The 13,137-nt window shown below is 40.9% G+C and overlaps 1 protein-coding gene across 2 annotated transcripts in view; it reads right to left on the bottom strand.

Moving 5' to 3' along the window:
* Window positions 1-3,855: 3,855 nt before the first annotated feature.
* LOC106873318 (uncharacterized) overlaps window positions 3,856-13,137 on the bottom strand; it is a 25,192-nt gene continuing 15,910 nt past the window's right edge. For both annotated transcript variants that reach the window (XM_014920642.3, XM_014920641.3), the window contains one exon: window positions 3,856-4,266. In XM_014920642.3, coding sequence (XP_014776128.1) covers window positions 4,120-4,266 — 147 coding nt within the window. In that variant the 3' untranslated portion in view covers window positions 3,856-4,119. The remainder of the gene's footprint in view (window positions 4,267-13,137) is intronic.

Genomic DNA, 13,137 nt, shown 5'->3' with positions numbered 1-13,137 from the left:
GTTGCCAGATCTTTTGTCTTCAAAGTTCGTAAAGAGTTAGAGATTGAAGATGGAAACATATCACCGGTATCAAAGCATAAAAAGCATTCTAAATGCTCTGAAATCATCAGAACACCTGAATTTATCCAGCAAGTTCAACAGACCATTGATCACAATCCCAGAAAGTCCATGAGGTCAATTGCACAAGATCTCCATGTGTCAGAAGGAACAGTCAGAAATGTTGTCCACAAAGACATCAGATATAAGTCTTATATGATGTGGAAAGGTCAATTTGTCAGAAAAAGCAAAAGAAAATCACTACATCAGATCTAAAAGGCTCTTATCACACAGCCACTCCTGCACCTATATATATATATATATATATATATATATATATATATATATATATATCCACAGGGCTTTGGTCAGTCTAAGGCTATAGCAGAAGACACTTGCCAAAGGCGCCATGCAGTGGGACTGAACCCAGATCCATGCAGTTGGGAAGCAAGCTTCTTACCACACAGCAATGCCTGTGTCCCTATGGTCATAGTTTCAAACTTTACTATTTACAACGGTGATTAAGTTGTTTTCTTTGCCTCTGAGCAAGACATATGTCTCTGACTACTTTAGACAAACAGACAGAAAACCAAGTTAGATGTACTTCACAGCTGAGTGGTTTTGTGGCAAGGGAGGTTATCCAGCTGTAAAAACAATTTCTCTGACTGTAAAAACAATTGAAAGCCTGGAAAAAATGAATACCTAAAAAATTAATGAAAAAGCAAAAAGGAAAAGAAAATGTTGTAAGAGGAAGGAAATGAGAATTTGGAATGTTCATGGCTTTCCTAAGGGTATTTTTTGTGATATTAATCAAGAAGTTTCAAGGTCCCAGCATCCATCTGCTGGATTTTCACTCATGTCACTGAAAGAAATTCGTTCATTCTGATGCGTGTATGACAATGTATAGATGTGTACACTTTTATGTAGATCTGTGTGTGTGTGTGTGTGTGTGTGTGTGTGTGTGTGTGTGTGTGTGTGTGTATACATATGTAAATGTAATGTAGGCTGTCTACAGGTGAAGGCGTGGTTGTGTGGGAAGATGTTTGCTTCAGAACCACATGGTTCTGGGTTCAGTCCCACTGCGTGACACCTTGGAAAGAAGTCTACTATATATAGCCTAAAGTCTTGTGAGTGGATTTCGTAGAAGGAAACTGAAAGAAGCCCATCATCTGTGTGTGTGTGTGTGTGTGTGTGTGTTTATGTTTGTCTGCTTGATCGCTGGTGTTGGTGGCAGAAGCACCAGTAGTAGTAGTGGTGGTGGTGGTGGTGGTGGTGGTGGTAGCGGCGGTGGTAGCGATGTGGTGGAGGTGGTGGTGGCGTGGCAGCAGCAACAGTAGTAGTAGTAGTAGTAGACAGATAGTAACAGTAACTTAGGTGGGACCGCGTAATTGCTAACAGAGATGATTGTAGTGAGAAAATAGTTGCAGCAGCAGAAACTAGGTTAGACATTAAGAAAGCTTACACCTGTCAGCCACAAGGTGTCTTTATGTCCACCCCTTACCACCTACCCCCATCTCTCTCTTTCTTTGTATAATAAAGAGTATGATGACACTACACAACAATGAGACTCAGGTGTGAAACAAGAGTGACGGCTAGGGGGTATAATATGATGGCACAAGAGGCACAATAATTTCAGTAGCGCAGTTTTTAGCTTTTAGCTTTTACTTGTTTCAGGCATTAGACTGTGGCCATACTGGGGCACCACCTTGAAGAATTTTTGGTTGAATGAACTGACCACAGTACTTATGTTTTTTTAAAAATCTGATACTTATTCTCTTTTACTGATCTCTTTTGCTGAACTGCTAAGTTACAGTGGCAAGAGAGAAGCACAGACACACATATGATAGGCTTCTTTCAGTTTCCGTCTACCAAATCCACTCATAAGGATTTGGTTGGCTCAAAGCTATAGTAGAAGACACTTGCTCAAGATGCCATGTCATGGAACTGAACCCAGAACCATGTGGTTGCGAAGCAAGCTTCTTACCATACAGCCACACCTGTGCTACATTCAGAAAATAGTGAGCGATTAGGGACAAAATTAGCTTATGGAAGGCCCAACTTCACATAAAGGACCCAGGTTGATTTTTTGAGATGATTACTGTATTTGATGGCATCTTAACAGCTATCAGATACAATAATTAACTTGGGTCACAGACTGAGCTGAAGTGAAACAAGAACATCATGGCTGACCATATGGTCTGACCACTAAGAAAAGATTTTCTTAGTGGTCAGACCATATGGGGGGATCTACATCTAGCATACTGGATGTCCACTTAGTGGTCATCCGTCTTATATGTATGTAATATAATTTTTCTGAATCTTCAGATTTTTTCAATATGCTAGGCCACTGGTTTTAAATTGATATTAATCAAATTAACATTCAATTTTTTACCCTTATTATTTAAACATGCATGCATGCATACATGCAAGCATACATACATACACACACACACACATACATATATACATAGAGAGACAGACAGAGAGATGTTCAAGGACTGTTTGCGTTTTTTTCTCTTGAGATCAGCCATTCTTGTTGGCTGCTCGTAACTGGTTACTTGACTGAGATATTTGGTTGTGTTTCACACATTCTCTCTTCTTTCTTTCTCTCCTCCTTTGATGTTGTATACAATGACCTGGTCACTAACACAGCTTCATTGCAACTCTAACTCTCTCACTGACAGACACTGTTCTACTGTTTCTTCCCAAACACTTAGTTCAGAAGAAATAACTTTTCCTGGTTTAGTTTCCATACTTTGAAAATGACAGTAACTTATTCACAATCGCTGTCCCCATCTGAGCGATTCCCTCACATAGTTGGGCATTTATAATAACAGCTGGTTGCGATAATGATCAAATTCCTTGCACAAGGTTCGTTAGCTTCATATATAAGCTGCATTCCTGTTTTATTTTTCTCTTACAATATTGTGCAAAAAGCATAAAATTATACACGAGTTAATAGAGTATATAGAACAAGCTTCCACAGTTCACTGAGACCAAATTACACCCACAAGGTATTTACATATAACAAAACACACACACACATAATGATTCTCATCATCATTTATTGCCAACTTTTCTCTTCTGGTATAGATCAGACAGAATTTGTTGAAGTGGACTTTCTATAGCCAGACGCCTTTCCTGTCAATAACCCTCACCAGTTTCTTGCGAACGCTTCTCCAGGACCAAACATGTTCCCTCAGATGATTGTAAATGAAGGACACTGCTTGTATGATGGTGACACTCACATACATATATACACTAGGCTTCTGAAAACCAGAAAGGAGAAAGCTAAGTCAAAGACTACAGATCCAATCCAACACTGGAATGGTAAAAATCTGTTAAACTTTCCAGAAGTTTATCATTTAAATATATATGAGCATGTCTAGATATGCAACTATATGCATGAGAATTCATACATAAGACAAAACATACAAATATGCACATACATACATACATACAAACATACCCTGTTGTTGATGTTGAAATTCCAATGAAGGAACCTTGAATCTAAGTTGGAAACCAGTTCTTTCTCTATTGGCAAGAAATCTTGAAATAAAACAGAACACTGACAGACATACATACATACATACATACATGCATGGACTCACACACAATGGGTCTCTTTCAGTTTCCTTCTACAAAAATCTATTCACAAGGCTTTGGTTGTCTGAAAGCTACAACAGAAGTCACTTGCCCAAAATGGCACAGAGCGGAATTAAACCAAAACCATGCGGTCAGATAGCAAACTTCGTGCGTGTGTGTGTGTGGGGGGGGGGGATCGATCACAATCCTACAAATAATAAGCAAAACAATTAGTAAATGAGTAAAATAAATTTATTTTTCTTTCAGAAGAAATAATAAATAGAAAGAGACAACGGACACCTTCATTCTTGGGGGTTCTACAAAGTTTGGGAAAACCAACAATATTTTTGAGAGTGTATGTTTATATATGTGTATACATAGGTGTGCCCGTATGCGTGTGTGTGTGTGTGTGTGTGTGTGTGTGTCTGTGTGCTTCCTTCAGTTATTACGACTGAGTGGTTTGGGCAGACGTCTGCTTCTCTTTGGTGTTTGAACCTCTCAGAGAGAGCAAGCTTGCGTTTGATATGATGTATTTCTCTTCAGCCTCTTTGCAGAGGTCGTCGTGTTCAGCTCCGACAGCCCATAAGGTCTCGAGGTCATACAATTCACGAATGTGTGGAAGAAATATGTGGAGGGCAATATTACCTAAAAATAGAAAAAAATTATGAATCAACACCATGGCAACGACAACAACATCAATAACAACAGCAAGGGAAAAAAACCCCCAAAAAACTGGCATTCTGTCAGTTATGATGATGAGAGTTCCACTTGATCAGATCAATTGGTTCCAATTGATCCGAACAACCTGCTCATGGAATTAGCATGCAAGTGGCTGAGCGCTCCATAGACATGCATATCCTTAACATAATTCTAAGGGAGCTTCAGTGTGACACAGAATGTGACATGGTTGGCCTTTTGAATTACAGGTACGACTCATTTTTGCCAGCTGAGTGAGCTGCAGTAATGTGAAATAAAGTGTCTTGCTGAAGGGCACAATGTGCCACCAGGAATTGAACTCACAACCTTATGATCATGAGATGAATACCCTAACTGCTGAGCTATGCTTTCAACACCAGCAGCAATATCTGCAACAACAAAAGGCAGCAAGCTGGCAGAATCGTTAGCACATCGGGCGAAATGCTTAGCGGTATTTCGTCAGTCTTTACGTTCTGAGTTCAAATTCTGCCGAGGTCGACTTTGCCTTTCATCCTTTCAGGGTTTATGAATTAAGTACCAGTTGTGAACTGGAGTCGGTCTAAACAACTACTCCCTTCCTTCACCGAGTGTCTTATTAATACATTGTTTGTGCTACATCCTCATGTTTGTTTGTCTTTTTACTTTTTGTTTTCTTCTTTGTCTTTTGAATTGACTATATCATTATCATCATCGTCATTTAACATCTGTTTTCCATGCTGGCATGGGTTGGATGGTTTGACTGAGGCCTGGAGAGCCAGCGGCTGCACCAGGCTCCAACCTGATCTGGCAAAGTTTCTACAGCTGGATGTTCTTCCTAACGCCAACTACTGCGAGAGTGTAGTCATTGTTTTTTTACGTGCTACCGGCACAGGAGCCAGTCAGGGGTTACTGGCAACAATCGCATTCAGATAATGCTTTTTACATGCCACCAGCACAGGAGCCAGTCGGGGGTACTGGTATCGGCCACATTTGGATGGTGCTTTTTATATACCACCAGCACAGGAGCCAGTCAGGCGGGCCTGGCATCGATCACATTTGGATATTGCTTTTTACGTTCCACAGACACAGGTGCCAGTCAGGTGGGTACTGGTAATGGCCACATTCAGATGGCCACACACACACACATATATATGCTGGTGCCATAATAAAAATGCACACAGTAACCTCTGAAAAGTGCATGTATGTCTCTCTGTGTATGCATATGGTACCATATAAGTGTGTGTATTCTTTGTGAACACACACACACACACACACCCACGCAAGCACATGCTATTCCAATGTTAAATTACCATTTATTTCTCTTATTCTGTTTTGTTGTTATTTTTAAATTCCCGAAACAGCTCAAGAGATTGTATAAGTTCTGCTGCAGGATTTCCAAACAGATTTAATCCTAGCAAATATTAAACGATTAACTGAAAGGAATCGCCCATCAGAGTATTAGGGAGAGAGAGGGGGGAGGGGGGAGAGTTATGCTGTTTCCTAATTCTAAGACAATAGCTGTGAGTTGGTATTAAGTTGAGTGATGTAAGGAGATTAAAGCTTAAAGATGATTGATTATCGACTGGAAATGATGTGGACGTCTTTACTGGAGATTTTGGAGATTGGAGGGGAAGAAGAATGGAAAGGTGAGGGGGGGGGGGGAGAGAGAGAAATGGAGACAGACAGACAGAAAGAGAGAGATAGAGATAGAGAAAGGGAGACAGACAGACAGAAAGAGAGAGAGAGAAAGAGAGAGAGAGAGAGAGAGAGAGAGAAAGGGAGACAGACAGACAGAAAGAGAGAGAGATAGAGAGAGTGAGAGAGAAAAACACGGGTAGAGACAGGGAGACAGAAACTGAGACAGTGAGAAAGAGAGAAACAAAAAGAGAGAAAGAGAGGAGGGAATGAGAGAGAGAGAGAGAGAGTGGGAGTGTGAGAAAGAGAAAAAGAGAGAAGAGTGGGAATGAGAGAGAAAGAGAAAAAGAGAGAGAGAGAGAGAGAGAGAGAGAGAGAGAGAGAAAGAGTACAAGAAAGAGAAAGAGAGAGGAGGAGAAATGAGAGAGAGTGAGAGAGTGAGAAAAAGAGAGAGGGGAAGAGAAATGAAAGAGAGAAAGAAAGGAATGGAGGGAGAGTATAGTTCCTCATCAAAAGTGCAGCCAAACCATTTTGTTAATGTAGGCTTTGAACAGAAACAGAAGCGATGGAATTGGAACTTTTGGCATTGGGTGTGTGGTGTAGAAGGTAGGTGTGTGTGTGTGTGTGGGGGGGGGGGGGGGGTAAGAAGCTCACTTTGCAACCATGAGGCTTTGGGGTTCAGTCCCGCTGTGCAGCACCTTCAGCAAATGGCTTCAGGCTGACCAGTTGCCATGAGTGGGAATTTGGTAGATGGAAACTGTGTGGAATCCTATCATATGAATGTATGTGTGTGTGACAAAGAGAAGGCACATGCTCCAGGTGCTGCACGGTGGGACTGAACCGAAATCTATGTGGTTTATAAGTGAGCTTCATAACCATGCTGCCATACCTAAACTTCCATCTCCATTTGAAGAAATTTTAGACATTCAGGTGATTTTTTGGGGTTTTGTTTTCTATATTTTCCTGTATCTTTGGATAAATATCTGGATGCTGCTGTGGGCAAAAAAACAAAAAAATGGAGCACAGGAGTGGGAGGTGGGTGGGTTCTAGGCTAAGGTAAACATTATCACATGATCTTAACCCAAGATATTACCCCTGTTAATACCTGCCACCACCACCATCTCAACTATCAGCACTGCCACCACCTCTGATAGGTCATTAAGTTTATCTAGTAAACCCATCCTCTTCATGAAGTGAAAAGATAGAGAGAATAGGGCTGGGGGCAGGGTTGGGGGTTACATGTTAAGGTTAAGGTTTTTCAAAAAATTTTTTTTTTCAACTCTGGAAGCCATATTTGGTTAATTAGAGAGGGAAATGTTAAGCAGGAGATAGAAATATTATAAAGTGTAAGAGAGAGAGGGGATGGAGAGAGAGAGAGAGAGAAGCAGAGAGGGATAAAGAGAGAGACAGTAAAAGAGAAAGAGAGAGAGAGGGAGACGTAAAAAGGAGGAGGAGATGAACTAAGTGAAAAAAAATTAAACGAAATTCACTGTCAGCCCCACCCCCACGTGCATATGTATGCGTGTGTGTGTTTATACACAATATTATGAATGTAATGTAGGTTTGTATGTATGTATATATGTTAGCATCATCATCATTTAACGTCCATTGTCCATGCTGGCATGGGTTGAACAGTTTGACTGGGCTGACATGCTGGAAGGCTGCACCAAATTCCAGTCTGATTTGGTATGGTTTTCTACAACTAGATGCCCTTCCAAATGCCAGCCACTCTGAGAGTGTAATGGGTGCTTTTACATGCCACTGGCAGGGGTGCCATCTGTGTGACACCGGGATGCTTTTATGTGCCATTTGTGTGACACAGGTATCTGCCACGACTGTGATTTTGCTCGGCTTATTGGGTCTACTTATCAAGCACGGCATAGTGCCAAAGGTCTTGGTCATTGTCTCCGTGAGGCCCAACACTTGAAAGAAACTCAGCCACTTTGCTACCATGAGACCCAACGCTCAAAAGGAACTCAGTCACTTTGCCTCTGTGAGGCCCAACATTCAAAGGTTGATTTTTTGTGCACTTGGCTATACGGGTCTTCTGAAGCACAGCATATCATCAAAGGTCTCAGTCACTGGTCATTGCCTCTGTGAGGTTCAAAGTTCGAAGATCATGTTTCACCACCTCGTCCCATGAGTCTGCTATAATGAATCCATAAACATATAAAACATCCCCCTCTGAAGATACTATGCTCAGATCATATAAATATAAATTGATATTTACTTAAATTTACTGAGTATTAATTGAAACAGCTGTAAGTGAAGATGATTAATTTATTGTTAATAATAAACAATTATTAACTTCTCAATCTCCATTTTCTTTTTCTTTGTTTAAATAAACTATATGTTTATATATATATATATATATACATACATGTGTGCAAGTGAGTTTGTATGTGTATATATGTTTTTGTGGCAAGTGCACTTGTATTTCTATACATGCACGTGTGTAAGTTTGTGTAAGTGCATATGTATGAGTGCAAGAGTGTATGTGCAGCAGATGGTTCTGGGTTCAGTCCCACTGGGTGGCATCTTGGGCAAGTGTCTTCTACTATAGCCTCAGGTCACCCAAAGCCTTGTCAGTGAATTTAGTACATGGAAATGAAGCCTGTCATATATGTGTGTATGTATGTATATATATATATATATATATATATATATATATATATATATATATATACTCTTTTACTTGTTTCAGTCATTTGACTGTGGACATGCTGGAGCACCGCCTTTAGTTGAGCAAATCGATTTGATTTGATATCAAGACTGGAAAAAAAAAATCAGCCTTGTTTGTAAAAAAGTTTTGACCTGGTTTTGCATCCCCTAAGCCAATTCCATTCCCAGGGCCACTGTGTGTGTGTATGCACGTGCGTGTGTGTGTGAGGGTATATAATCTACATACAATTCTATGTTCTTTCTACAACTCAAGGAATAAAACAGATAAAGAAAACTTATTCTCCCATCACACAAAAATTGGTTCTTAATACCAATACTACTAGCGACTGGCTTTTGGTAAGCTTGTAAAGTTTGCACAGGGATCCCCCCCACACACACATATACACACACCTCACCCCCTTAATACTTTTCAAGGACTAACTTGGGTGAAGGAGAACAGGCAGAGTACACATGTGTGTGTGTGTGTGTGAGCCAGGTGTGGGTTAGACCTGCCACCAGGCATTAAATTAGTTAAGATTACACCAATTCATCTTCGGTACACCAGCTAGGAGTAGCAGTAACACACAGTTACTATCAAATTAATTTTAGCAATGTGCTCCTTCTTTGCTACTTGCTAAGAAAAAAAAAATATTAGAAATTTACTAAATAATTTTTCCAGTTTTTCTTTTCCCTCATTGCGTTGTATTTTTATTTTTAATTTGATTTTTTTTTCTTACAATGATTAATTAATACATTAAATATGTTAATTTATACTAACAATCCCTGGATTAAACATGTTAATTCTAGTTAACTAACAGTAATAATCCATGTCTTAAATACATTAACGCTAACTTAACAATAATCATCATCATTGTTTGGTTGTTACCAGCGTCGCCTTCCTGGCACTTGTGCCAGTGGCACGTGAAAAGACATTTGAGTGAGATCATTGCCAGTGCCGCTGGACTGGCTCCTGTGCAAGTGGCACGTAAAATACACCATTTTGAGCGTGGCTGTTGCCAGTACCACCAGACTGGCCTTTGTCCTGGTGGCACGTAAAAGCACCCACTACACACTTGGAGTGGTTGGCGTTAGGAAGGGCATCCAGCTGTAGAAACTCTGCTAGATCAGATTGGAGCCTGGTGTAGCCATCTGGTTCACCAGTCCTCAGTCAAATCGTCCAACCCATGCTAGCATAGAAAGCAGACGTTAAACGATGATGATGATGATGATGATTGTTTAACGTTTGCTGTCCACGCTGGCGTGGGTTGGATGGCAAGCCAGGAGGCTGCACCAGGCTACCTCAAATAATATATTAACATTCATCAGCCATTTGCCGTCCCTATGTCCAGAAGTCAGCTGGCCATGACTCTCCGGTCCCCTCTGTATTGTACTGCATGCCTACAATCAGTCAGGCTCTTGCTTGTCCAGTTCATTTTTGGACACTATCAGTCCACAAACGTCTTTGATGACCTCTTGCTCTCTTGCCCTCAACATATTCTGTCAGGATGGTCTTGGCACATTGAATGGCCAAGATATATGACCGCCACACACTAGGAAACATATCCAGCCATGGAGCAATAATCAGACCTTGCTTGGAATGGAAGAGGAAGGGCATCGAGCCAGAGAAAATCTACCTCAATGAGTTCCATCTGACTCATGCCAGCACAGAAAAGTGGACAATAAAGCAATGCTGCTGCTGCTACTACTACTGCTACTGCTGTATCTGATGATCATGATGATGACAGTGCATTCTACGTAACTACTACATGAAACACTGTAGTTTATTATTCAATTTTTCAATTCATGACAGGAGAAAGAAATTACATTTATTTTTTTAATAAAAAACTAGTATGCAACCCAGTTCGGTATTTAGTTCTTATTTCATCAACTGCTGATTTGCAAGGAGTGGGTTATTATGAAAAATAATATAAAAGGAATTCACAGAGGTCATTGCTCTAGATATATCATTTATAGTTCAAGGATCACTGACTGACTTGAAAAACATAGGCTGCAGCATTTTAGGTAAGCATCAGATACGACAAACACATCCAATGTAGTACGGCAAAGGAAATATGGATGTAAGCAAAATTCGTCTGGGACGTTAGAAGAGCCACTTCCAGTCTTCCATAAGAAAAAACATGTTGGACCAAATGGGGAAATATTACTTTGCTTGGAAACAGCAAAAGGTTGGTGACAGGGAAGGCACCCAGGGATAGAAAATCTGCTGCAATAAATTCTGTCTGATCCATGCAAGCATGAAAACTTAGACATAGAGAAGCAGTGATGTGTGTGCATATATATGTGTGTGTGTGTGTGTATACGATGGGTTTCTTTCAGTTTCTTATTTCTTTATTGCCCACAAGGGGCTAAACAAAGAGGGGACAAACAAGGACAGACAGAGGGATTAAGTCGATTACATCGACCCCAGTGTGCAACTGGTACTTAATTTATCGACCCCGAAAGGATGAAAGGCAAAGTCGACCTCGGCGGAATTTGAAATCAGAACGTAACGGCAGACGAAATACAGATAAGCATTTCGCCCGGCGAGCTAATGTTTCTGCCAGCTCACCACCTTGCTAGTTTCTGTCTACCAATTCCACTCACAAGGCTTTGGTCGGCCCAAGGATATAGTAGAAGGCACTTGCCGAAGGTGCCATGCAGTGGGACTGAACCCATGTGATTGGTAAGCAAGCTACTTACCATACAGCCACTCCTGATTTACAGGGACATAAACACACCAGCACCAGTTGTCAAGCAGTAGTGGGGAACAAACACAAACACATACACGCACACCAGTTGTTAAGCAGTGGCCCAAGGTGTCAGGCAGTGTAACTGAACCCAGACACCCAAACAAATGGGGTTGGGAAACAGGCTTCTTACCACACAGCCATGCCCGTGCTTGTTACATAACACAAAAATAAATAAACAGAGCAAAAATAAGAAAAATGAATAAGTAATGTCTGACAAAAAATAAAAATGTGATGTTTTATGGCTTCTGTAGATGGGACTGGCATTTTTTTTTTGTCATGTTTCTCTTTTTCTTTTTCCCTTGTTACAACTTTAGAACAATACAGCACTAATAAATATAACACACAAAAAAAAAGTAACAAAAAACATAAAGACAACTGGAATGTATCCCAGTTTAGTTTTACACAAAAACAACCACAAATAGTCCTCTTCCTCCTCCACAAAGCTTTCAAATGATGAATTCCTCATGTTCATCAAATTCTTTCTTAATAAAAGAGTGAATATATTATCATATATATATATATATATATATATATATATATATATATATATATATCTTTGCATACAAACACACACCCACACACATATACATAAAGAATATATATTATATCTAACGTGTATAGGTGCGGACATGTATAGGTGTGGTAAGAAGCTTGCCTCCCAATCACATGGTTCTGGGTTCAGTCCCACTGTGTGGCACCTTGGGCAAATGTCTTCTGCTATAGGCTTGGGCTGACTAAAGCCTTGTGTGTGGATTTGATAGACGGAAACTGAAAGAAGCCTATCGTACATATGTGTGTGTGTGTGTGTGTGTGTGTGTGTTGTTTTGTCCCCCGACACTGCTGGACAACTGGTATTGGTTTTTTATGTCCCCATTACTTAGCAGTTCAGTAAAAGAGACTGACAAAACAAGTACCAAGCTTAAAAAAGAAGTACAGGGATCGAGTCATCTGTGCCCTGGTATCATCATCATCATCATCCTCATCATTTAACACCTGTTGTCCATGCTGGCATGGGCTGGATGGTTTGACTGGAGCTGGTAAGCTGGAAGCCTGAACCAGACTCAAGTCTGATCTGGCATGGTTTCCTATGGTTGGATGCCCTTCCTAATGCCAACCATTCTGAGAGGGTAATGGGTGCTTTTACGTGCTACCGGCACGGGTGCCATTTGTGTGACACCAGTATCTGTCATGACATAATGCCAAAGGTCTCGGTCATTGCCTCCGTAAGGCCCAACACTCGAAAGGAGCTCAGCCTCTTTGCCCCCATGAAGCCCAACACTCAAAAGGTGCCCTTTACATGCCACCGGCATGGCAGCTAGTTACGTGACACCAACATTGGCCATGGCTACAATTTCACTTGGTTTGACGGATCTTCTCAAGCACAGCATGTCCCCAAAGGTCTTGGCCAGTTTAAAGGTAAAAGTGAAAAAATATGAGTTATATATATATGTGTGTGTGTTTCTATATGGAAATGTGTGTGTGTGTATGTGTGTAAAGACCCCTGCCTCCAGTCATGAATGACCATGGGATTGCCCAAGCCCAAGCAAGGTTGTTTATGGAAGACCACCTCTCTCCACACCACCAGTGTTATCCAAGGGAAAAGCAAAGGGGCCGATACAGCTTGGCACCAGTGATGTTGCAACTCATTTCTTCAGCTGAGTAAACTGGAGCAACGTGAAATAAAGTGTCTTGCTCAAGAGCACAACACACAGCCCGGTCCGGGAAGTGAACTCACTACCTCTTGACTGTGAGCCCGATGCTCTAACCACTGAGCCATGCACACACACATATATTT

The sequence above is a fragment of the Octopus bimaculoides genome, chromosome 8 (genome assembly GCF_046866305.1).
Source record: "Octopus bimaculoides isolate indiv1 chromosome 8, ASM4686630v1, whole genome shotgun sequence".
NCBI classification, from domain to species: domain Eukaryota; kingdom Metazoa; phylum Mollusca; class Cephalopoda; order Octopoda; family Octopodidae; genus Octopus; species Octopus bimaculoides.
The sequence above is the reverse complement of the archived record's forward strand: the minus strand, read 5'-3'. Positions and strand labels throughout refer to the sequence as shown.